Here is a 27,731-nt window from a genome sequence, read left to right on the forward strand (position 1 = left end):
ATGCCTATAGTTTATCTTCATTTTTGAAGTATATATTACTGGATGCAGGACTCTAGTTAGACACTTTTTACTTTCAGCATTTTAAATATGTCATTCCATTGTCTTCCGGTTTGCCTTGTGTTTGATGAGGATTTTTCTAAAATTATTAACATTGCATTTTCTGTGATATTTGCTTTTTTTTTCTCACCCTCTAACATTTTTTAGGATTTTTTCTTTACCTTTGGGTTTCAGCACTTTCATGGAGGTTTCCCCTTTGAATTGAACTGTAGCAGAGTCCCCAGTTCCAGGAATCACCAGAATATGCAAAACTATGTGAGTTCCTGTGTGTCTGAGGTCCAGCTTAACTAACCTTTCCACTTCAAAACAGCTGTTGGTGGTGGTCTAGCTGGAAGAAAGATGTCAGGCCAAGGAAATAGTTGTGGCCTCTGAGGATTTTTCCAGTCCTTCCTATTCCAATTGCCAGTAGTTTCACTGGAAGCAGTTTCTTCTCCTTCTCTTTCTATTATTATTATTATTATTATTATTATTATTATTATTATTATTATTATTATTATTATTATTATATACACAAGCTACCCAAGATCTGTGTGGGAGATGAACATTACACTTTAGTTAAATTGTGTTGCTAATAAATTTTTAACAATGTTATTTAGGGATTATAAATGTACAGTTTGATGATTTTAGTAAAATTTATAGTTGTGAGACTTACCAGCATTCAGTTTTTGAAGGCTTCTCATCCCCAAAGTCTCCTCCTTTCAGTTTATACTCAATCCCCGCTCTTAGTGCTAACCACAGACAAGCATGGATCTGCGTTCAGTCTCTATAGTTTTTGCTCTTCTGGACATGGAGTAACACAATATGCAGCCATTTGTGTCTGTCTTGTTTCACATGTAGTGTTTTTGAGGTTCATCTTGTCATTGCACATATTAGTATTTTGCTGCCTTTAATTGCTGAATAGCATTCCACAGTGTGCATTTACCACATTATGTTTGTGAATTCAACAGTCAAGGTGCATTTGTATTGATTTCAATGCTTGGCTATTTTGAATAATGCTGCTATGAATATTTGTGTGCAGATTGCTGGTTCAAATGGTGAGATCTCCCTTTTAAGAAATTACTAATCTGTTTTTACAAAGTAACTATACCATTCCACACCACCCAACGTAAAGGTATGACTGTTTTTTCTTCATATTCTCAGCAACACTTGGTATTGTTTGTCTTTTTAAAAATACCCATCTTAGAGAGTATGCAGTAATACCTCTTTGAAGTTTTAATTTTCTCTTCCCTAATGACTAATGATGTTCAATATATTTTTGGTATTTATTAGCCATTTATATATCTCCTTTGGTGAAATGTCTATTAAAAATTTTTGCACTGCACATTTGTGAAGCTTTCTCTTATTACTGAGTACTTAGATATTAAAAATATATTTTGTATACATGTCCTTTTTCACATATAATATTTGCAAATAATTTTTTCTTTGTCTAAGAGTTTTTTTCTTCATTTTCTTATTGTTCCTCTTGCTATGCCAATCTACTAAACCCTTGAAAATGGCAGAATTGTAGTATCTATAGGAGTCTCATTTTTATGAGTTTTCTTTTTAAGATTTTATTTTATTTATTTACTTTTTTTTAGAGAGGGAAGGGAGGGAGAAAGAGAGAGAGAGAAACATCAATGTGAGGTTGCTGGAGGTCATGGCCTGCAACCCATGCATGTGCCCTGACTGGGAATCAAACCTGCGACACTTTGGTTCACACCCCATGCTCAATCCACTGAGCTACACCAGCCAGGTCATTTTTATGAGTTTTAACTTTACTATCAAATGACTTTTCAGAAATCTTATGTGACAAGGATTCTGTATCTTCCAAAAAATTTACTCTCCACTTCAGCAAAAACTTCCCATAGCATCTTAACTTTTTCTTCTGCCATAGATGTGTCTTCCAAGGCTCAGGAGAAAACAATGGAACTTTGCATCGTTGCTACTTCATGCAGCACTGACTTCACTCGGTGTCAGTGCCACTTTTCTGAGTGCGTGTTTGTGAGCATGGCGTACAAACCTAGCGATGCAATAAAGCAAGATCTGCTTAATTGAAACATCTAATACCCTTTCCCAAATCAGTCCCTACAGTACTTCCTATTCAGGGCTAATAGCTTCTTGGTAGCTATGAGTCAATACATGTGTGAGATTCAAAAGAAGAAAAGCAATTAATCTTCAGTACCTAAGTCCAGGTATTAATCTCCAATACCCACAGTCCAGGTATGAAATAGTTTCCAAGACTGAATCTCATTTGCATAAAGTCTATCTCTGAATCAACAGCTAAATGAGGAAATAAAGCTCTGATATTTAAAGCCAGTAAAAGCCACTGCTTTACTTCAGTTTGCCTTTTGGTGTGGCACATTTTTGGTTGGTAAGAAATGACACACGGAAAGGTTGTGAGGGGGAAGGTGGAAGCAGCAGGCACTGAGGGTGAAGAAAACAAGTGTGTGTTTAGCCATTGAGAGAACAAACAAAAATAAATGATTTTTGCAAGAAAGATACCAGAATAATTACATGACATTTCCAATAGGTTTTTATTATTAAGACTCCTAGTCAAATTTCTAACTAAAAGGCCTTCTAACAATTTATAAAGATAAGTAATTCACCAGATAATTTCAGTAACAATGTACAAGACCCATCTTTTACTGAACATACACACGCATTACATACACAGGAGGGTGTTGCATGAATCTCTGATTGTCAGGTTCTGGATATTGAAATATTTTCCTCAATAATTTTAACAGCTTCATTGAGGTGTAATTGGAACACAGAAACAATTGGATGCATGTAAAGTCATCATACACAGTCATCATCACATCACATACCTGTGACACCACCACCACAGTCACAGTAAACATTTCAGTCACACCCAGAGATTCCCAGTGCCACTTTGTGTTTCTCCTTCCTGCTTCTTCCCACCTCCTTCCTGGCCCTGCCAACCACTTAATCTGTGTTCTGTCATTATAGACAAATTTACATTTTTTAGAACTTTGTGTAAATAAAAATCACACAATATATACTCTTTGTTTTCTGGCTTTTTTATCCAGCTAAACTATTCTGAGACTCATCCACATAGTTGCAGGTATCAATTGTTCATTCCTCTTTATGGTGAATATTATCCCATCATATGAATATAACATAAATTGTTTATCCATTTACCTGATGATGGACCTTTCTTTTTTTTTTAGCTTCTTCTATTACAAATCAAACTGCTAGGAGCTTTCATGTACAAATCTTAGTGTGTATGTTTTAATTTCTCACACCTAAGAGTTGGAATACTGGGTCCTGTAGCAGGGATACATTTCACATTTAAGAAACTACCAAACTGTTTGACAAAGTGGCACCACTATTTTACATTCCCTTTTGTGGGTATGAGAGTTCTAATTCCTTCACGTTCTCACCAAAACTGGGTATAGTTGGTCTTTTTTATTTTAGCCAATTAAATGTAGTCATTTAATAAGAAATGTGTGACAGTATTAGTGAATAAACTATCACTGCCCAATGTCTAAGATCTTGAATACCATTGCTCCTTATATCATCATATATATATTTTTTGTTTGTTTTGTTTTTGAGTTGTTTCAACTTAGAAAGTAAGCCAGCTCCCTCTTACTCCATCTTTGCCAGAAATCCCCCTCAACTTAGAGCAAAGGCAAGAAAACATGAGAGAAAAATAAAACAATGAAGTAAACAAATCTAAAAGAAATTTTCACTTACCAACATTGCATTTTCATCATCACCATTATATGTCCAGCTGAGAATTTGCTGTCCTGGTGAGGACAATTTAACAGCATCAGAGCTCTCAGCAAATTCTTCAATCTCTGTACTTTTTGACCAGAGGCAATACTCTTTTCACTTACTTCTACAATAGTGCATGTTTAGACTTCCCATGAGGACCACCTCTCCAGTGTAGTAAATAAAGGCCGGACCCTCATCAATGAAACCTTCCCTGACTGTTCAAATATAAGTGGCCTCCTGGTTATTCCATTTTGTATCACCATGGTTTTGTTTTTGGTATTTTACTTACCATTATTGGATATTTTTGTGTTGATCTTTTTTTTTAATGATCTGCCTCCCTGAACTAGAATTATCTCCATGAAATCGTGTCCCTTTCAGTCTTATGAAGAATAATGTTTGGCCCATTGAAAGTGCTCAATAAAATATGTTGAAAGAGTATTTTCTGGCTCTGGACTTGGAGCAACGGTTGCTTCAATAGAAATTGTTCTTCCCAGTCAGGGTACATGTCTGGGTTGCAGGCCATGACCCCCAGCAACCGCACACTGATGTCTCTCTCTCTCTCTCCCTTCCCTCCCTAAAAATAAATAAATAAAACCTTTTAAAAAAAAGAAAGTGTTCTAAGAGAAAAATACACATATAAAATATTAGTATCACAACATAGCCATATGGTCACTTGTATCTCCAGGGCACAAAATAGAAGTTCTACTGAAAGTAACTTCAGAAGGTAATCTGATTACAAATTTCTGCCTGAGCAGGTCATGGTGTGTAGTCATGCCCCAGGCATATGATTTTTTAGTGAAGGGTTGCAAACAAGCCTTGTCCATTGTCCTGATGTTGCTAGGATAACACACCTTTAAAACACCGAAAGCAACACCCCTGCAAGGCATAACCACCCTCAAGAGAGCACCTCATGATGTTAACTATCCTATAATCCAATCCCTGCCTTGATTTCCTCCACTTTACATAATCTTCCTTGAATTCCCTCCTAATTCCTTGAATTCCCTCCTAATTCCAAGGACATTTTATAAAAAACCTGCAAATCGTAATCTTGGAAACTTTTGAAATCTTGCTTCCCAGTAACTGACTCAGTTTTGACCCAAATGAAAACTCCCAGCTGGCCTGGACACATCATAAGTCAACGCCGCTCTCGTTATGACCTTAGTACATGTGTTACCTATGAACCTTTCCTGATATTGCCTTCTTATCTGATGTGGAATCTGTCGTATCCTGGCACTTAAAGTAACCATCACAAAACTACCAGGAAAGAAAAATAACCTCATTCTGAGTTTATTATTTCTATAAATAATAATGCCATTCATGTTGGACTCCAGATGAGAATTCTCCAGCAGAGCCCAGTAATGTTAAAATGATAAGAGAGAGAATACATTATTGTCTTACAACACTACTTTTTGGGAGTGGTTTGTTATTCAGCAAATAAATTATAAAACAGAAATTGATTCCTGTATGTGAGGTGTTCTGTAACAACACCAGCCCCTGAGTAAGTATAGAAAATAGAGTACTTATCAACCATGCGGTTTTGCTAGGAAGATTTCCAGGCAGAATGTTGAAAATGAGAACTGACTTCTTCTAGTGCCTATAATAAAAAAATAGAAGAACAAAGAGTTGGGCCAAAGAAAGAACTGTTGAATTTTTTTATCAGAATGTAGTGGAAATAGGGTCCATGACATTCTTTCTAGCTGGCAAAACGTTCTCAAAGTAAGACATGGCCTCAGAACAGAGATCACATCCATGGCACTACCAGTAAAACACAGTGTCAGGGTAAAGATGAAGTCAAGATATGACCATAAGATCCTTGTTGACACCTCAGAAAGATTAAAATGTGTACCTGTCTCATAGACCCATAGGCAGACAAAAGGCTTTCAAGGATATTAAGGGCAGGTCTCTCAGACCTTACCTGCTAGGCAAAAAGCCTCTAAAAATCTCAAAGGCATCATCTCAAAGCACTGATGCTCATTCCAAAGGAGAATGTGGTTTAACCTGGAGATATTTATGGGTGTGGCTTTTGTCTCACAGAGGGAGCACAAAAAATATTCACAGAGAAAACCTGTACCATTTTGAAGAACATTGCATTGGGTCAAAAAAAAAGAAAACCCAACTAAACAAACAAATGAAAAAATAACCACCCACCTACTTGGACTTAAATATTGCTAAAGTACAGAAATACAATTTAATTTCACGTATTGACCTTATAATCCAGCAACCATACTCAGTTTACATGTTTATTCTAATTGTTTTTAGCTTCTTTGGAATTTTCTATGTTGTCAATATAAGAAATTTCTAAAACTTCTAGAGACTTTTTATATTTATTTGAGCCAAACAAAGGATACACCTGGAAGCAAGATCTCAACAGACTGATATAAATGTTTCTGAGAAAGCAGTTTCTTTTATGCATTTGAAATTGAGGGAAGAGGTAACAAGATGGTTAAAATCATGTGAGTGGATAAAGTAGCTGTGGTATATTTACACAGTGGAATATTACTCAGCCCTAAATAAGAAGGAAATTTTACCTTTTGTGATAGCATGGGTGAACTTGGAAATTATTATGCTAAGTGAAGTAAGGCAGTCAAAGAAAAACAAATACCACATGATTTCGATTATATGTAGAATCTACTAAACAAAGTAAACTATTGAAGTGGACACAGACTCATGGATACGGAGAACAAGCTGTCACAGGTGAGGGAGGTGGGGGCTGGGCCAGACAGGTAAAGGGATAAAACAAAAAAAAAGAAAGACTCATGGACACAGAAAACAGTATGGTGTTTGCCTGAGGGAAGGGGGGGTTGGGGAGAGGTAGAAGAGGATAAATGGGGGATAAATGGTGATAGGAGGAGACTCAACTTGAGTTGGTAAACACACAACACAATAGACAAATGATATATCGTAGAACTGTATGCCTGAAACTTGTATAATTTTATTAATCAATGTCACCAAAAAATTTCAATTAAAAATAAAAAGAATAAAAATAAATAAAAACATAATTTTAAAAAAATGTTATGTGCTCTCTTGGAGGTGGTCACATAGAGATTGGACTACAGGGTAGTTAAGATAATGTGTTCTCTTTAGGGTGGTTACAGCTTATTTCAAGGGTGTGTTGACCTAGATGCACAGAAACCATGGACAGGGTTTGTGTAAGACACAGATAAACCTTTTACTAAAAACTATATGCCTGATGACTACTCACCATGACCTGTCTAGTTAGGAACTGATGGTCAAATCACCCTGTGAGATTGCTTCCCACAGAGCCTCTGTTTTGTCCACAATATGTAGATCATCATTCTACATTTCATTTCTGCCACTATTATGTATGTCCTTCTTCTTTAGTTATTTTTTATACAGTGGACCTCTACTTTTTTTGCTTAGTTAAAATGCTGATCATTTCTTTGTTGGTGTACTTTTTTTTTTTTTAATGGCTAGACAGCAAACAAAAAAGATTCGACTGTTCAGTGAGGTAACTGGGCACTTCATTGCCATATCTAATTGAATCTGGAAGATAATAATAGTGACAAACTAAAAATGACTCAGAGTATATCAGAGCTGCATACATCTCTTATGTCTGGGTTTCCGGATACTCATGTTGTCTTTTGTTGCCTGTAAGGTTTATGTTAGTCACAGACTTATCTGCCAGCTCCTAGATGATTTTTTTTTCTCATTCTGTTCCTCTCCTCTTCCCAAAATGCAGTACTAGCTACTTCCTGTACTGTGTGTTAATATTAACAAGTAGTTCAATCTTCCCAATCATTTCCATAGTGATGTAATCCATTACAGCCACTAAAAGCCTTTCCTTATTTAGGCCAAAGGATCTGATTAACGTTAGTTCCCTAAATAATTACATTTTAGTAACTTGGAATCTTGGTATGTAAACTATTTTGAGTGACAAGTGGAGGAAATATTTTTATCAAGTGTGTTATCAGTGAAATTCAGATAACGTCATTTTCACAGTAAACAGTTACCGTTCAGAAATTACTGCTGTGAAAATTGCAAAAGGTATATATATATTCCTCCTGTTGGAATACCAGCTCAGTGATTCTAGGATTGCGTTGTTCCTGAGCTAGGAGCACACTTGCTCTCTGCCTTGTGTAGTTAGTGTTTATTAAGTAATTTCTGACTGATTTGATGAAAGATGTCATCCCAGAACCAGTCAAGTGTTCTTCATAAATTCAAGGACATCCTCTTTTCTACTATGTCTTCAGAAGAACTTCTAAGTTCCATGGATTCTTTCAATGCAAGAGAAGATGATGTATTTCTGGTTTCCTATCCAAAATCAGGTAAAGTTTATGTTAATGTATTGTGTAAATGTAGGAATATAATAAAAATATAATGATGATGATGATGATGATGATGATGATTTTTACAAAACATTTGTTTTTCAGAATTTTCCACAGGAAATTAAAGTATCCCAACTGCTTATTTTAATGAAAAAGTTTGATAGTAGAGAAGCAAAAAATGTGCTTTGAAAAAGTTCAGCTGGAGAAATTAGAGCTTTACTACACATTTGTTTCTATTTGATTTATGAAGTCATACAAATGTTGAAATATATAATAAGCATAATATCTATAACATTATAAAGTTTTCTTAGTACTTTGTGCCAAGCACGAGGATGGTGATAAATAGTGTTTATTCTATTTATAATCAATGATTGATTTATAAATAAATACTTTTTACCTCTGGGCTAATAAGAACCATAAATACTTTTATTATTATAGGTTATGCCTTATTATTTAAATTAATATTATACCATTTTTTATTCTGAGGGGTGACCAGGATTTATAATATCCAACTGCCTGTTGCTATGTCCAGAATAGTGGATGTGTAGCTGAGCACCCACACACCTGCTGTCCTGGATTCAGCAGCTAAGGCTCCAGTCCCCTTTGATTGTATGTGTGCCATGGTCCCCTCTTTGCACTGCCAGTCAGGCCTGGGAGACTCTTCCTTTGGATGACGCAGAGTTCACATAGGGCCAGGTCTCCCAGGGTGTTTTTGAGAAGAACTAAAAACCATGTATGTATCTCTTCGATCAGAAAATATTGCCCCAAATGACTGTTAAATGATTGCCTCCAGAATACCACAGTATTCTTGCTATGCAGTAGGTTGCTCTGTGACTAAAAATATCTTATCTTCAATTGACATGGTAGTTTAAAAAATAATTAATGATACTTTAAGTTTCCTTGAACAGGTGACTAATTTATACTGTATAGAGAAACCACATTCGAGGTTGTCACTGGTCATGTTGGTGCCTCTTCCCACCAGCTGCCAGGAGTTCTCTTTCAGCAGCACCAAACTGTATTTTCCCTCCTTCATCAGAAGAAATCAGTATATTTTCTTAAAATAACACAGCTATCACTACTACATGAGTCACATTTATATGAATAATATAATTATAAATATTTAAGACATTAACATCATGACCTAAAATAGTCTTAAATTTAAAACATATAATGCAAATGAGAGCACTATTTAAGCTATGGGTATTTATTTGACTCTAAAATTGTGATCACAATGAGAAATGGAAACAAAAGCTGATTTAAAGTCTTCAGGGACATTGCTTTTTTATCATTGTTCAAGTACAGTTTTCTCCCTTTTACTCCCAATCCAGCCCATCCACACAACCCTCCCCACTTCCCTCCCATTACCACCCTCCCCCTAGTTTTTGTCCTTGTGTCCTTTAAATTTATTCCCATAAACCCTTCCCATTCTCCCCTGAAATTCCCTCTTCTCTCCCCTGTGGTGGACATTGCTTTTGAATTAACAAACATCACCTCCACCCAGACTTCCGCTTCCCTGCTTCTGTTTACTAGAGTCTACCACACCGGAGCACGTCCGCATTTGCTCCAGGTAAACATGAAAGGGTTTTCCTGCCAGACTCTGAGGTAACGGGCTTGCATCTCTATGATGTTTGAATATGCCATTTTGCTCATTGTTCTAATGCTTTGTTTGCACAACGTCTTGGCATTTACACACAAACAAAAATAAGATCCAGTGTATCTTCAAAGGGGAACTGGGGAGATAGACATAAATAAGCAATGGCAAGTGCACTCTGGTGCGTGTTACTCTGGAGAGACCTGAAAGGTGAGCAATCGTTTCAGGGGAGTAGGGACTTGGAAAAGCAAGATGACAAGCTTGCAGGACCAATGGGAATTGTGTGTGGGAAGGTCTGTGTATTTGTGAATTGGAGAAGATGCTAGAGGTGAGTAGTAGCACAGAGGAGGATTGCATGCTGAGGAGAGAGTATATACAGTTTTCATATCACTTCACACTTTTATTCCTGCATAATAAACTAACATTTTAAGTATTTCAACAGATTTTAATAGGTGTCAGGTTTCAAAAGGTTGTAAAACTATTTATAATAAAATTAATGCATTTATTGCTTTTATAACCTAATGCTAATTTACTATATTCATTTCACTAAAAGTGCCATTTAATTAAAAATGAATTTCACTTTATTTTTGTGTGAAGGTACCCACTGGATTGCAAAAGTCATTGAGAATATTCCCAATGCTGAAATTACTCTAACATCTCCAATTGAATTGGGAGACATTTCTAAATTTGAAGAGCTAAAGATGTGTTGTAAGAGAAGAGTTATTCCAACACATTTGAGCTATAACATGCTGCCAGTGGATATTAAACAAAAACAATGCAAGGTAAGTTCAATGGTGAAGGGTGGAAGCTTGGGAACGCCACAAAACCAAGCTTGGATTCTTGCTCGGCCACTTACAAGATATGTCATCTTGGAGAATTGCTGATGCTCTCTGATGCTTGGTTTCCTCATTAGATACAGAAATAATGGTATCAGTCTCATACAGATTCAACAGGACAAGGCATGTGTAGGTGTGGCTAGGGTATCTAGTTCATAAAAATTATTTTAATAATCCTTCAGCAGTGAAATAAATGTGAATTATAATTATACTAGACAGTGTCTTAGTCTATTCTGAATCTGGTTTTAATCTTTTTACTTTAAATATTGATGTCTAGAGAAAGAAAAATTGCCTTAGTGTTATTTTAATTATTTTTATCTGTCATTTTTGCAAGGAATTATATAAGAAAGGAATAAAAAGTGTATATAAAATGCTTAAAAATAGTTACATCAAGCTATTTTTAAAATAAAGTGTCACATTATTATTATTATTATTTTAAAAGTTAACCATAATTTTAAAGTATTTTATATTTTCATATACTTTATATTCAAATTTATGTTTTCATGGAGAAATGCTTATGGAATAAGGTTAAGTAGAAAGTATATTTCAAATACATATGTACTGAATAATCTCAATTTAATTATAACATATATACACACACACATAGAAAAAAGTCCAGATGTAAATATAACAACATACTGAGTAGCTTTTATAGGGTACGACATTAGGGTTGGTTTTATTTTCTTGACAAATGTCTGTATAAGGTGCACTTCAAAAATTCTGTTTTGATCAGGAAAAAAAACGAAACATTTGAAAAGCAAAGGTGAGATACCTGTATTTGTTGTATCGAGGCCCCAGTAATGAAGCCGCTGTAAGCAATGTCAGCCGTATCTCAAAAACAACAAACACAACCTACCGGTCAGAGGTGCACAAATCAGAGCAGATCTTGTTGTGACTACAGCTCCACAGCTGTGGAGTCTCTATGCACACATCTTCTATTCTGCCCGAAGAAAAGTAAGCACAAGTAGCCAGAAGTAAAGGTCAGCTTTGCCTTTGTTCCCAGCAAGTCTATCAGAACAGGGGAAGGTGTACTATCTCAGTAACACTTTCACTCAACCAAGCATTTTTGTTTCAGACTGTCTCTAAGACAGAGAGAGAGGCATCTGGGCAGAAAAAGAGTCTTCTGAGCTCAAAAACCCTTACTCGGGGCAATGCAATAACACTGATAACAAGTGGCTATCAGAGATTGAGCTGTTTTACAAACATATTACAAAAATTAGAGCAGTGGGCATTTTTCTCTTCATAAACAAAGAAACTGAGCTCAGAATGGTTTGGGTGCTTCTTTCAATGACATACCACACTGAAGGTACAGCCTTAAGGCACAACCCTCTTAAGGTGACCTCTAATGGGGACTGAGACGCTGCTTGGCCCTGGTCCACCAAGAGGATGAGCTGTCCTCTGTTGCTGAGGCCCAGACCTAAGGGCTTGGGGCGGGACCAGCTGTACCTGCTCCAGCAGGGCCTACCAGGCAGAAGGTCCCTCTGCCAGTCTCTCTCTGCCAGCTCACAGCCCCACTAGGCCTCTTACAGTTTTCTCCTAACCTTTGTCTCCCCTTTTTTGTTTCCAAACTATCTCAGGAGAAATTTATGTTTTCAACTCATTTCATGATATTTAGTTCATATTTAATTTTTTTTCAGAGTACTATTCTGCCTTGCTTTCATATCCCTCAAACTTCCCCTAATTATTTCTTATGATTTATTAGAATGAATATACCCTTCTCGTGTGTTTTGGAGCATAATTGACATATAACATTATATTAGTTTCAGATGTAGAACAGAATGATTCAGTATTTGCATATATTATAAAATGATCAGCACAATAAGTATGCTTAACATCTGTTACCATGTTCAGTTACAGCATACATTCCTTTAACCTCTTTTGACAAAATATGTATTAATGGTTTGCATTCATTGACTTTACTACTAGATAATACAGAATACAACTTTGAGGGGCTCTTCAAGGCCCTAAAACTCTTCTCTGTACCACCCCTCAAAATCTCCAACTGGATGGCTAAAAATACTGCCATTTTATCACTTTGTTAGGGCAGTGATTTTTTTTTTAATTAACTTTAGAAAGAGACCAGGGCAAGGCAGTGGATTTTTAAACTGTGCCCTTTGAGTCTTGGGGTTCACAAGGTCTAGAGCAGGTAGAAAAACCTGTGGTGTTGGGTTACTCCACTATAACCTATTGGGACAAAGAACAGACAATGGTGGGGGGTGGTGTGAAGGGGCACCTCTTTCTTGTGCACAGTGGCCTTTACTGTCCCTCAAGAAAAGAGGAGCAGGTGCCGTTTATGTGGGTCACACACAGTACCTGTGCTCAGAGCACAGTACGGAAAGATAGGTGTTAAAAGAACTTAGTAAACACCTTCTTACCTAAGGAAAATGTGTCCACCCTGATTGTCCATTGAAAGTCAAGTAGAACACCTGGTACTTGTGCAGTGTTGACTGTGACTGAGTAATAGTCCTTTCCTATCCAACTAATCACACTGGTTCCCTGCGATTTCTTGTACGCTCCTACTGTGCTCTGCACTTCCCTGTCAGGACCCTCGGAACTCTGCATTGTCAAGCGTGTTCCTCACCTCACTGCTGTTTTCAGGGGACTAGAACTCTTTCTGTCTTGCTCATTATTATATTCCTTGGACCTAGAGTGTTGCACACCACGTGGTATACAGTAGGTATTATATATGTGTATATATTGAATTGAATTAAATTACAGTTGCAGTGTTTATGTAAATTGGTAGGTATCTCAGATTCCTTGTGCTTTGCCGGAATAACTGTAGAAAAAGAAAATTCCAAAACATCATTCTTCCCATAAATAAGAATAGATCACTTTGTAAAAAATTGTACTGTATGTGAATCATGTTTTATAATAAATGGATATTTAAAAAGTAATCTCATCCTATAAAGGAATAGGGGTTTCTCACGTCTACCCCTAAGAAGATAGGACCAAATGTAACACATAAACTGAAAAAGTGGGGTTGGTGAGCTGGCAGCATCAACAAATCCAGGAACTTGTTGGAAATGCAGGAGGCCCGGCTTTATCCGGAACCTCCTGAGTCAGAATCTGCATTTTCACAAGATCCCCTGACCGTTCCTATGCACAGAGCATGTTGAAACACTGGTTTAAGTCTGTGTTTAATAATTAGCCGAAGCTGCCAAAAAATCGTGACTGGCACAGGTAAGGTTAGCTCCAACTGGTTTTTTTATAATTTTTTTTATTTACAAATTTCTAAAATCACAGTTAACATTCAGTATTATTTTGCATCAGTTTCTGGGGCACAGCACAGTGGCTCTACAGTCTATGCTCTACGGAGTTTCTCCCCGATATTTCCAGTCCCAGCTCCTACTTTCTTTTAGGAAATGTTTTGCATTGTGGCTATTTTCACCCAAAAATAAATTGATTTTTTTAAACAGATTATCTACATCATCAGGAATCCAAAAGACACAGCTGTTTCTCTGTTCCACTACTACAGAGAGAACCCTAATCTCCCTGGCATTGAATCCTGGGCTGCATTTTTAGAGCTATTCCTAAGAGGAGATGGTAAATATAACAATGATTTTTATTCATAATATACAGTGAATCTTTCTGCTCAACATGAAAGTGTTTTCCAAAAGTTTAAATAGATTCCAATGCCTATTTTCAGAAGTACATCCTTCAGTAGATTATTCTTTTACTTCTAAGCAGTTGTTTCTCAATGTGCTTCTTCACAGTCTTTCTTATCACCCTTGAGCAGTACATATTAGCAAGCTCTTATTAAGATTAATGCTGACCAAGCCTTTATGTTTTCTATATACTGTCAGTCTTTTCAGTGAAATAATTATGCACTAATTGGAGCACAGTGAGATACGGCTAAAACCTAGACAGGTAGCTGAAACATGCCTTTTATACACCTGCATAGAAAATAAAACACACACACACACACACACACACACATGACCCCTCAAATCCCCTAAATAAAACAAATGTAAAAGAATTAGCCATCCTGGCACTTGGTTTTATAAAAACTAACAGAAAGTCATTTATCCTGAAAATACCACAAGGAGACATCATTTGATTGAGCTGCGTAGCATACGCTGGCCCTGCTCCCGTGCATGACCTTTGAATTTATTCCCTATTTTTATGACTCAGTGGTGTCTGGAGCACTTAAAAAAGCCCTTCTAAACTCCCAATGTATAATAAACAAACATAATATATAAAGACAATGCTGAATTTAAAAGAGACATGGCTTAGAAATGGTGTGCACCCAGAAGATTTTCTCTCTTCTTACTGGGCTTAGAGTAGATCTTAATTGCTAGTTTCAGTATTTTATATGTAAACTGTCATGCTTTTTGCTTCTTAATTTAAGAGAGGCCCCAGCAAGTATAACCTGAATGTGAAGACATTGGGAAATCACCAGCAACAGGATTTGATACTTTGTTTTGCTATATTCCCTTTGCAAGAATATGCTATTCTCATACTATTTTAACTCCTCCATTTCCTCATTTAATGACATGCATTTAGTAGAGTCATAAAGTTTCAGGAATGACAGGTGCAGTAAAGGTCATCTGTTTAAAACACCCACCTGATGTTTCCATCACCTTTACAACATCTCCAAGAATTGTAGGTGCTAAGTTTGAACTTCTTAACCTTGACAGGATGTTGGTTCACACTCCACACTCCTGTTCTCCAGAACACTTCATCTTGGAACTTCCACGTGTTGAAAAATCCTTACCGTGTGACACAGACACGGAGCTAAGTGCTGTGCACACATGATCTCTTTTCATCCTCACTCAACCACATGAGGTAGAAGATATTATTGTCATTTTACAGGGGATAAAACTGCTGACCTCGGAAGGCCAAATAACTTGTCCATAGATGCGTAACTAATAAGGAGCAGAGCCGAGATTTAAATCCAGGTGTCGGCTCCAAAATCTTTGCTCTCACACTGTGCCATAACTCGTCCCACAAAAAATTGTGCCCCGATCATTCATTCCTCTTCCACATGTTAGCCTTCTAAATATTTGAAGATAGTTAGCATGCCTCACTCTGCCTCAATTCCATTTTTGGAATAAGCAGAGTATAAATACATAACTTATATTTTTAAAACAGATCTTGGGCCTGCTTTTTCTCAAGAAAAAAACATTGCATTTGTCCCCCCATTCACACACGCTGAGGCTCACCCATCCTTCCTCACACTGCAGATGCTCAGACCTGGCCATATCTCTGGAAAGCTGAGCAGCAGCAGGGTGTGGTCTGGCTGCTTCTGTTCGAGAGGTTATTGTTCCATGCATGTAGACACAGAAGGGCCAACCCAGGCCATGCACAGGGCAGCAAACCAGTGTGTCACGAAGCATATGCTTTTGTTATCACAGTACTAGAAGCTGCAGTAGCGTATGTGGGAAGGGCAGAGTGCAGTTGGAAAAAGTATTTTGGGTGAACCTTTTACAGCTTCTTAGGTGAGTTAATAGATTTTTAGCTGTAAAGAGACCTGGCATGTAAATATTCTACAACTGGGCAGTCTCTCTAGACACTGGGAATAGTCACTGAATTCCTAAAGCTTTTAAAAAATTTATTCAGGTAGGAACAATTGCTTCACATTTTCCTACTTACAAGATACGGTTGTTCATTTTTGTGTGTGTTTGTGTGTGTTGTAAATGGCTATGTTTCACGGGTGTTCTTCGATGACTTTGTGGGGGAGGATTATTCCTCTTGCAAATGACAACGTGATATAGCAGCAAGAACAGGCTATAGGTTCAGAAGACCCGGGGTCGAGTCCTGGCAATGCTTTGTTCCCTGTGTGATTTTGGACAATAGCTTAACCATTTTAAGGTTTAGACTCCTAATATAAAATAGGACTAATAAAATCCTCTATTTTGTAGGATTATTTGGAGGTTCAAATTAAGTAATGGTTAAAATATGCTGTAAAAATCTACTGACTTATTCTGTTAGACATAACTTTTAAAGACACAAAGACTTTTAAATAATTTTTCATTAAGGTGGAAATATTACAAGTTGATGTTTATCTAGAAAGATTCTTTTACAAATGAGGCATCATGATATCCAAAACCCATATTCAAAACATAGATATAAGTCCACATTGAATGATAAGACACTGCAATAAAGATAAAGATAATGACATTTATTGAATCATCTAATTTATCTTTCAGAGAGTTTACAATACACTTTAGGTTTTTAAATGAAACAGTAACTGTAAATTATATTCTCACAATATCCTGGCAGATTAATATTTCAATGAAACAACATCTTCACATTTTACTTTTTATTCTCTATAGCTAGCCCCTCTCAGTTTTATATTAAAATTCTCCATTTCCTAGGCCACTTCATCCCAGTGAGTTTTGTTTTCTGTATAATTATCTATCACCAGAGTGCTTTCTAGAGACTAGACAGTAAGATACTCATTATAATTGGATATCAGAGTTGGGTAGAGGGCTTGCAAAAAGTATGGGAGTTTGAAACAGCTGAAGAATAGGATAATGTGTTAATGCAGGACAAATTGGTTTGCCAGGCAGCTTTGGGGCCCTTGAGGCTGGAAAAATGAATTTGCAGCGGTGTAAACACAGAGTGGTAAGCATTTCTTCGGCAGATCTCAGCAGTGGGGGGGTGAGCTAGAAAGAAGGCTAAGTGTTTTGATCCAACACTGCATGTTTTGGGGGGGTGATTAAGATAACCTTTAAGGGGACAGGAAGTTGAAAGTATTGGTGAAAAAAGTCTTGAGGAAATGTACAAAGGGAAGAAAGTAAAGGGAGAAAGGGACAAAAATAGTTAGAGGAAGGTATTGCAGAAATATCCATTAAAGTTACCACAGTTGATAGTGAGACCTGAGATGACGCAGAAGATTGTAATCTAAAATCACAGTCGTCAGCGACTGCAGTGGAGAGGTCGGAAGGTCAATTTCTGACTGAAACCAGGATGGAAGGAGTGGTATAGTCGAAGGACAGGCTAAAGGAGCTTGGAATGTCTGGGAGGGAGGAGTTCTGGAATTCCCTAGAAAGCCGAGTGCTGACTCACTCTCCCTAAGATACATGAGTGGGCTGAGAAAGAGCAACTTGTGTTCAAGGCCATCTCAGGGGAAGGAGTAACTTTTGGAAGGCGACTGTGCTCACCTCTGTACCGCCAGCACCAACATGGAGAGCAGGAGGGCCGTCAGTCGGATGTTAATTAAAGCCAGGAGGTGGTGGAATGATTTTGTAATTAAGTGAAGGATATGTAGAAAGATATTTCCCATAAAAGCAAAGTTTCAAATCTCTATTTTGGAAACTGTATTTTCTTACTAAACCATGGGTCCACCCTACTCATGACCTGGACAATAAGGATTCTGATTAAAGAATTAACCCAAACTGTAATTTTCTACATTAGTGAAAAAGGCACAAGCAACCAATTTCTTTACATTCTACTGGCTAGCTTGAGTCCTTTTGGAACAAGGTACAGTAGAAATTAGTTAATAATAGAACAGCTGGCTATCAAATTATGATCAGACTAAGATCTAAAAATTTATTCTTAAATCTATTTTGAATGTGTTGGAATATATTTTCTCCTGAATAACCATAATGGGCAAGGTCAATTAGAGTACCCCACCCATCGGGCCCTGCCCATGAAGTGTAACTCTGGATCTCTATCCCTACCTAACTTTTGGTCAGAGAAATATGGGCTGCCCCCCAGCCCCAATGCACAGTATTCAGGGCTCCGCATTATCAGTGACTCTAGGCAGTGACATTGCCAGGAGGGCTGGGCTGTGGCTGCCAGTGGGAATTGGGATGCTGGTGGAGACTGTGAAGTAGTCTGGGAAACTGGAGACTAGTTAACTTCCTAAATTTATGTGAGAGAAAAATCAGTCTTCTTCCCCCTCTGTGTTCGTACTTGGGAAAACATTGGCCATTCTTATAAGATAAACCCTTGTCACTGATGTGTAATTCAGGTAATTCAAAGCCAGTATTATGTGAGGCACTGAAATAGCAGTGAGATTACTGAGAACTGAAAACTTTATCTGCACAGTTCTTCTAAGAACTAGTTCCTATACAGCCTTTTGGGTCCGAGGGGTAGTAAAGAATTAGGTTGGCTCCAACGATACCACAGTGGTCCCAGAAATTCTGGTTTCAAAAATATGCTACAGTTATTTTCTTGCCCTTTGCTTCCTCGGGAGCCGAAGCCATGAAAAATTGCACGTAGTTTGAAGTTAATTATATTTCAATTTATTTAAAGCTTTACTGTTCAAAATGACTTGGGAACTAGTTAGTATTAAATCTTTATATGATACAGTTCATGGAAAGATGTATATGTAGTATTTTACATTTTTGTTTTATACTTTGTTTTGTCAAGCTAGTCAACTTTTTGTGTTTTTAATCATCACTGTTATAGAGGTTACTTTACATGATAATATTTTACTTTTAAGCCCTGGAGACTTTTTAAGTCTGTCAAATTAACAAAATATTAAAGAGACAACATCAACTACTGATAAATCCATAGGCCTATATTTCTCAACCTTGAACTAAGATACTTGAATAGAATTCTTGTTTGTGCTGGTGGTGGTGGTGTACAAAAGAAGTGGTGGTTTGTAGTGGTTTGTGCTGGTGGTGGTGGTGTACAAAAGAAGTTTGTACACTTTTTGTGATAAGAACTTACAGTTATGAAAAGCATGTCACATTACAGAAAGAAAATGCCAAATTCTCAATGTTTCTCTATTTCTCCCACAATCCAAAGTAGTTAATCAAAACAGAAATTGGAGAAGTGTATATCACTGTATTTCTGTTGTCAGTTCCCCTGATGATAAAAAACATTTACTAAAAATAAGAAAAAAATATACACAACCTGATTAGAAGATCTCACTATCCAGCTTCATTTCACAGTATTGTAATTAGTTGAAACAATAGAGAAATTGAGCTCTTCTAAGGAAAACTTTTTCATTCCAGAGTCTAATAAGTATGTGCCTTGCTTTAACAACTTTGCTGAAGTGGGAAGAACCCAAACCCTAAAACCATAATGTTCAAATATTAACACAACAATTCACTTTTCTTCTAGTTGTGTATGGATCTTGGTTTGATCACATTTTAACCTGGGAAGACCACAAAAGTGATGAAAACATTCTATTTATATTCTATGAAGAAATGAAGAAAGTAAGTCTTTCCTAACATTTCAACAATCAAAATTCAAGTCAAATTATGTTAATACAGGAAGTCAATCAATGAATCCTGTCCTGTTTTTGGATTTCAGGGAATAAATTTGGTATTTTGATGAGTAACACTTTTTAAAATTTGCTTATTGTCCAGAATCCTTCTAAAAGCATAAAGAAAATAACTACTTTCCTCGGTATAAATGTGAGTGAAAGAGAAATCAATCAGATTGCTTGTAAATCATCATTCAGGGAAATGAAAAATGATGCAGCCAAAGAAAACTGTGACGCAAATAAGACCATCTGTGCCCTCACATCAAACAGGAGCCTGGTATTCAGGAAAGGTAAGTCAGAAGAAGGTGCGGTGCCTTGCCTGGGGCTCATATTTGGAAGTAGTTTTATTTTACCTTTTTAACCCTTATTTCCCCGTAGTGCACCCTGTCTTGCACAACAGATGACACATTGTCATCCATCGGTGAATGTTTCTTAAATGAAATTCTTGAATTGCATTCTTTCCAGATTTTGAGATTTCCATGCCCATTTAGGAACCAACTGAGAGAAAAACACAGGTGTCAATCAGATAGAAATGATAAAATGATTTGAAGAAGTGCCTCAGGTCTGCAGACCAGTGTGTTTGCTAATAAGTTACCCTGAATTTTATAAGCACATTCTTAATGCAGCCAATCAAATGCAAATGTCCTGTCCCCCTAGCGAAGTAGGTCACTCAGAGCATGTTACATGGCATGTTTTCTTCAGGAGAGAGAAAGGAGCTGGTAAGTGTGGATGGTGCATTTTCCCAAACTCACCAATCAAATAACTTGCTCTGCAGAAGTCAGGGGTGGAGAGAGAGCTGGGATTGTTGTTGAAGGAAGTTCATCTGCATGGGAACACAAAAAGAAGGAAATAATTCTCCACTAAGTCTTAACGTGTAACTTAGAAGGAGGTTAGGTAATAAAATCTGACAGCAAGAAGAAAAATTCAGAACCAGTATGGAATTGGATGATAATTTTATTTTATTTTTTTTAATTTTTAAAATTAATTTTAGAGAGAAAGAAATGAGGAGAGAGAGAGAGAGGCAGAGAGATAAAGATATCAATTTGTTATTCCGCTGATTTATGCATTCATAGGTTGTTTCTTATATGTGCCTTGACCAGGGATTGAACCTGCAACCTTGGTGTATCAGGATGATGCTCTAACCAACTGAGAAACCTGGCCAGGGCCTCAATCGTATTTTCTAGGAAGAGCTGGCAGTCTCTCATGTGCTAGAATGGTGTATGATGTGTGAAACTGAAGGAGGGAGATGAAGAGATTGGGGCCAGATTCCAAAAGCTTTGAGGGACATCATACAGAGGTCTTTTTTACCCTCAGTCTGTTGGCACTTTCAAGAAGGGATCTGACATGGTCAGACCTGTGTGGAAAATTGATTAGAAGAGGTTAAAAGCAGAGGCAGACAGTCTAGCAAAGAGGCTCTGGTAGTAGTTCAGTTATGAAACATTAACAATTATAACTAGGGCAGTGGCAGTGAGTCACTGTTGGGTGCAGCTGAGCTGAGAGGTCAGTGAGCCATCAGCAAATTGTAGAATTCAATAAAGTTGCTCAGGGTAAGTGGGAAGAGCTTCTGGAGAAAGGGACAGAAAGGGGAGCCCTAGGGACCCTGATGTCAATGGGAATGAAACAGTCTCCAGACGAGCCAAGCAAAAAGATCGGCCAGAATCAGGAAGAAGGCCAGGGTAGGAGATGACCATTTACTTTTCATTCATGAATTCTAAGAGTGCAGGAGGAAGCCAGGCTGAGGGATTTGAAGAGATGAGAAATAAAGAAAGGAGCAACAAATAAGGAGCACTCTTCCAAGAAGTTTGATAGTGGAGGATGGAAGTCAGATGATATGGGAGCTTGAGAGAGAGACAGGGTCAAGAAAAAGTCAGGAGAGGTGGGAGAGAGATGATAAAGGGAAGACAGAAAGAATTTAGAAGATGCATGGAGGAAGGTAAACTGAAATAAAGGGTGAGAAGCAGAGATCAGGATGGACCATGGTAAAGAGGATGATCAGAAATGAAAAAGTCCTGATGGTTACTGGAATCCAGAGCTACTGTTGACATTGCTTATCACTGCCCTTTGAGATCTGATTAGCAAATTCTCAGCACTCATGTGTCTTATCTTACAAACTTGGGAAATTTTACTGGAATGATGGTAGAGATTATCCCTGACCTGCCATTGTGACCCTAGTAAACATTTCCAGGGGAAACCATATCAACATAGTTGTAGGCGACAACATTTATTCTAATGCATTTCCATTTTATCTAAAAGTGGTTTCTTTATATTGTGTCTAACAAAGCACAGAAGGTTGATGATAGGAACATCTTTACTGATACTAGTCACCATGAGCACCGGTTGGTACACTTGGATTATGTGAGAAACTAAACCCAAGGGTGGGTCAATAAAGACCCTTCACTTTATTTATTTCTTTAAAGATTTTATTATTTATTTTTAGAGAGGGAAAGGGAGGGAGAAAGAGAGGGAGAGAAACATCAATGTGTGGTTGCCCCTCATGCTTCACCTGTTAGGGACTGGCCTACTGTTGCGCGTGGGTCACCGGCCAGCAGTGACCACGGAACGCTGTGGATGGCTCGACGATAAACACGTGAGAAAAAACGACACATGCACAGAGACAAACTAGTTTCTGTGGGGAAGTAGGGACGAAATGGCCACCCCCCCTAGTGGGGAGCGCGCCGATTTACAGTCCATACCTGCTTTTATTGGGCTCATGCTGCATAATAATTCAGGTAAAGTACAGTACTCATTAGGGGAAGTAAGGAATCATAGAAAACAAAGAACTCTGCCGGTCTATTGAGTTGGGGTCAAAGAGCTGTACGACTGAGGAACAAACTAACTTCCTCCTAAGACCCTTCTCATTCAACTGAGAGCATTCTAAACAAAGAAGGTTTCACAGTAATTTACATATTCTTTCTTAGGCCTGATCACCCTGGGGAATCCGCACTTCTCAGTACTGAGCTGTACCACCCTGTCATTGTTTCAGGCTTAGGTGGAGCAAGGGAACTAAGGCAACTGAGAGATAAGGAGATTTTCTCCCAGACGCTGAGAACTCAGGCTATGTCAAAGCCGAGGAGCGAGGGTCCATCACCCCCTTTTGCTGCAGCCCCCCCCAAGTCCTTCTTTTGGGGGGCCTCCCAAAAGTGATCGTGCCTGGCTTGGGTCGTTCCCCCCGTGGGGAATCTTACCCGTCTTTGGCTAACCGACCAAGCTTTTTGGGGTTCAGTTATGAATAAAGCAGCAGAAACAGCATTCCTGCCAGAGAGATAAGCTTTTATCTCCTTGCCGGCTTACGGTTCCAAGGGCGTTCCCTTAGCCTTAGCTAGGCGGGGGTTTCAGCCTCTGATACCAGTCAGGGCGGTTCCCAACAGCCTACAATTTAGGGATGTGCCCTGACTGGGAATTGAACCAGCAGCCTTCCAGTTTGCAGGCTGGAGCTCAGTCTACTGAGCCACACCAGCCAGGGCAAGAGACCATTCACTTTATTTCTTTTGTTTGATGGATGGGGTGGGTGTGGGGGCTCCATCCTCTGAAAGTAAGAGTTTCAAAGAAACTACTGAAGTCACTGATTCAGAATCCTTGGCACACAGAGATAATCTTCACAGAGGAGGATTTGTGCCTGCAGCTGTCTTTACTTTAAACTCAGAAGTAGAGCTGATATTCTAGTAAATGACTATGGTGGTCAGGGAGATAAGGTGACAAGCAAGGATAGTCCACATAAGTGTCAGAAGTCTTAGGGCTTCTGACATACTAAAGTCTGGGGGGAGAATTATAGAAGTATGGAATGATTCACTTAAGTATCATTAATCAGAAACTGCTAAAAATGTTGTCATATCCATACAAGGGTTCACTGTGGAGTCATGAAAACTGTAGAGTAAAAATAGCTAGAATTTACTGAGTGCTTTAGTTTGTGCCAGAGACATTACTTGGTTTGTCTGGATTTTGACAGCAGACTTTTGAGGATAACATTCATGTTATCCATATTTTACTGAGACACCCAGTGCCTGAATAACTTATCCAAAGACACATGATTAGTAGCTGGTAGAGTCAAGATCTGAAGCCAGACCCTCTTACCCTATGCACCACAGCTTTCGTTGTTGATATATAAATACTAATATGAAAAGATGAGCAAACTATAGTAAGTGGGAAAAGTTAGGTTATAATTGTGTGATTTAAAATATAGTTTATATGCATTTATACATTTGCAAAGATCTGGGAAAATGCACACTGGCCAATTTGTTAGCCATGTTACCGGAATACAGTTTCCTTGATTTTTATCCTCTTTGCTTATGCGTATTTTCTCTAACCTACATATATAGCTACTATTTTATTTTTTTAAGATTTTTTTTAAGTAAAAGAAAAAATCAGAAACCAAGCAAACAAAAGCCAGATCAAAGAAAGAAGAAAGCAGTGTCTAAGTGAATTGATATCAGAAACTGCAAGGAAGAACCAGGAAAGACCAAAAAATATTAAAGCTGACTTTTCACCTCAGGTGGTGTGTTTTAGAGGCAATGTCATACAAGAAAATGATTATATTTTCAACTCTTTGTTATCAATATTGTAGAATACATTTCCTGAAAATGAGACCAACGCCCCACCCCTGCGCTGTGTTGTCAGCACAGTGACTGCTCCAGAGGCACACAGGCTGGGAAGTAAAAGCAGCATCACTATACCTACATTGTCTGCTTTATGTTTTGATTTTTTTCCACTTGCTGTTGTAAAACTGAGGACTGTGTATTTTTAATCTTCCTTTCTTTTTAAGATAGAACTTTTTAAACTATACAAATTGACATGCAACTATTACTAAAAAGTTAGAAACAGATTAGTGAATAAGGGAAAGAATAATTTCCTTATCATCTTATCACCAAGAGCTGAAATTGTTCACATTTTATTATAAATCTGAGAGATTTCTTTTGTGACTACTATATATTTAAATTGGTTCTTGTCTGACACATTTCCAATTTTTCCAGGAGCAGTGGGTGATTGGATAAACTACTTTACTTCAAAGCAGAAGATAGTATTTGATGAACTATTTGCAGAGAGAATGAAGCACAGTGAACTAGCAAGACACTTTGAAGATTATTCTTAATACAAATGGAAAATGAAACCAATTTCCATTTTATGCGATACAGTGCTTGTAGAATACATAAATATTTTTTACCAATGTGGAAAGCAGATATTTGTTTCAGAGAGAAATGGACACTTTATGAATGCATCAAGAGTGCCATGCGCAAGAGACTATTATTATCATATTTGATGGTAGCAGGGAATCATTAATAAAAGGAAGTATATAATTTTTGAATAGCTGAATTATATATCTGCTTTCAGGATATGTATAAGGCAAAGAGATGATTTCTGTTCAGACAGCATACTACTGTGGGTATCCTATAAACCGCACTAATGTACAAAGAAAGAAGAGGGGGATTATCTGAAGTAACGAGTGTCTGAGAAGAATCTCTGTCCTGCATTTTGGACCATCGTGACCTCTAAACAAATATTTTTATTTCAATATTCCTTGGTGTCCATGTAAAAAGATTCTGTAGTGTCATAGCAATGTAAACATAATTTTACTGAGGCAAAAACTCCTAATAGGCAGATTTTATCAGATGACCGGAATCTGGTATTTTGGTGAAAGGAAGGATGAGAAGGCACCCATTCATGTTACAATAACTCTGATGTGGCTTCCGGCATTCCAGCATGTCCTCTGTTTTAAGTAAAGTTACTTAAATTACAAAACTTCTTATTTCTGGTTTTGAAAAGTATAATTTTCCTGAAGTACTTATTTTTTACAGTATTTTGAATATGTAATATTTCTCCCAGTAGCATTTCTAGCATTAATCTAATCTCTAGAACACTCTCTTCTGTAATGACTATTATTTTGTATCTTTAACCAAGAGGACATTGTAGTGATATTTCAGGGAACTTATTTTAGGATTATTGCCTGAATGACAACATATTGGTTATAAGAATCTATGTCATACTGTTTACATCTGTGCTGTGGTATCTAACCCAAGGCTAATGGGAAATCAAAATCATATATTGTATATGACTCTGAGCCATGAAACCAAAGCAGTGAGTTGAGCGAGTTAATTCAGCCAATACCAGTGTATGGTGAACCTTATTTTTAGTAACAAATCTGTTGGAGTTTTTTGTACCAAGTTTATCACAAATCAGTCAGCATTAGATCTTCATGAATCTTTTACATATACATAATTGTTATAAATAAAATATATCCCAGTTGACTTCGTGAGATTCATGTTGCATTTTTCTATTTTTTATAGAATTAACATACACAGAGATTTACTAAAATATCTCCCTTCCCCAAATAAATGAGCTAAGTGAATATTAAGGCAACCAGGTGAGATCTTGGTCAAGTCCTCATTTCATGTTAAAGTTAAAATCGCACTTAACTTTCCCCAATGTTGATGTGCAGAGAATGAGAAGGCTTTCAGGGTAAGGTGAAGAGGATCAGATGAGATTGGCAAGTGAAGACAGTGACTGTTGTGCTAAGGACACCAAATCCCATGAGGCTATACACCTTCTCACACGGTTAAAATGATCACTGAGATCAGCCCTGGCTGGTGTGGCCCAGTGGATTGAGCACTGGCCTGTGAACCAAAATGTTACTGGTTCAATTCCCAGTCAGGGTACATGCCTGTGTTATGGGCCAGGTCCCCATTTGGGGACGTGCAGTAGATCGATGTATCTCTTACACATTGATGTTTCTCTCCCTCTCTTTCTCCCTCCTTTTCCCTCTCTCTAAAACTAAATAATTGAAATCTTAAAAAAAAAGATTAAAATGACCATTGACATCAAAAGGGAGGAAGTGTGATTTTATTTGATGGCATCATTGTATTTTAGATCTGTAAGGTACCTTTGGGGTCATTGCAATCCAGTTTTGATAAGGAAATTGCTTAAAGCCAACAATCCAAAGGTGTAACTAAGAACCTTGATCAAGACCCTTGATAATCTCATTACCAGTCAATAAAAAATAGTGTGTACATATTCATAGCAGCACTATTTACACAATCCAAGAAGTAGAGATAACCTGTATCCATCAATAGATTAGTGGATAAACAAAATGCAATACATACAAATAATGAAATATTATTCAGCCTTAAAAAGGAAGTAAATTCTGACACATGCTGCAACACGGATGAAACTTGAGGACACCATGCTAAGTGAGGCCTTCGCAGAAAGACATATATATAGTGTGTGATTCCACTTCTATGAGGTATCTAGAGGAATCAAATGCACAGAAACAGAGAGCAGAATGGTGGTTGCCTGGGGCTGGGGTAACAGGGAAATGGGAGTTGTTTAAGGAGTATAGGATTTCAGCTTTTCGAGATGAAGTTCTGGAGGCTTGTTGCACAATAATGTGAATACACTGAACTGTACAATTAAAAGTTAAAGATGGTAAAAAAATATTTTTTGAGACCCTTCCATGTGTCAGGCATTATTGTACACTGTAGGGACACATGAACTTGAAAGAATCCCTTTACTCAAGACCATTACATTCTAGTGGGGGTAAATATATAAATTTTTTAATAAAAATTTTAATATAGAAAATACCTGGGATATGGCAGGCACCAATCTGTGCTATGAAGAAGACAGCATAAGGTCATGTGGTAGGTAATGACTAGGAGACGCTTTAGCTGGGGTGCCAGGCAGAGGACTTTGAGAAGGGGACACAGGAGTTCCGATGCAAATGGAGAATGGGGCTCCCTGCGCTTGGAGGCAAGACAAGGAGTTTGGATTTCATGCTGGCATTGGGAGGGGGTGGATTTTCCACAGGGGAGACATTCTGACAGACACTTTCACAAGATCACTCTGCCCACTAGAGGGAGGATGCACCTGATACAGGAGAGAGACATGAGAACTATACAAATCAGCTAAAGTCAAAAAAAGTTAGGGCAGAGTCTGCTACGTGCTGCCTGTCAGAGAACTCAGCTGATCTGAGATGCAAGCCAACCACGAAGAGCCTCTGAACGAAGAAAATCCCTGCAGAGATTCGTTAATAGCTATTTACTCATATCTTATCATTTACCCTTCCATATAGGGAAAACAGCCCACAAAATATACCTTGT

At 37.7% G+C, this 27,731-nt stretch overlaps 1 protein-coding gene across 1 annotated transcript; it reads left to right on the plus strand.

Annotated features, from left to right (window-relative positions):
• The first annotated feature begins 7,912 nt into the window (after nucleotides 1–7,912).
• LOC123813080 (sulfotransferase 6B1-like) lies at nucleotides 7,913–24,906 on the plus strand. The gene is made up of 6 exons (XM_045830128.1): nucleotides 7,913–8,057; nucleotides 10,246–10,430; nucleotides 13,901–14,027; nucleotides 19,503–19,597; nucleotides 19,751–19,937; nucleotides 24,615–24,906. Exons 1-6 carry the CDS (start codon nucleotides 7,913–7,915, stop codon nucleotides 24,731–24,733), a joined length of 858 nt encoding a protein of 285 aa, XP_045686084.1. The 3' UTR covers nucleotides 24,734–24,906.
• Nucleotides 24,907–27,731: the final 2,825 nt, after the last annotated feature.

This window comes from Phyllostomus hastatus, unplaced genomic scaffold, assembly GCF_019186645.2.
Source record: "Phyllostomus hastatus isolate PE091 unplaced genomic scaffold, TTU_PhHast_1.1 phas_scaffold_93, whole genome shotgun sequence".
In the NCBI taxonomy this organism is placed as follows: domain Eukaryota; kingdom Metazoa; phylum Chordata; class Mammalia; order Chiroptera; family Phyllostomidae; genus Phyllostomus; species Phyllostomus hastatus.

Coding starts and splice junctions, on each gene's coding strand:
- LOC123813080 (XM_045830128.1), top strand. CDS start 7,913: ATGTCATCCCAGAACCAGTCAAGTGTTCTTCATAAATTCAAGGACATC. Junction 10,431..13,900: donor TTAAACAAAAACAATGCAAG/GTAAGTTCAATG, acceptor TTTTTTAAACAG/ATTATCTACATCATCAGGAA. Junction 19,598..19,750: donor TCTATGAAGAAATGAAGAAA/GTAAGTCTTTCC, acceptor CTTATTGTCCAG/AATCCTTCTAAAAGCATAAA.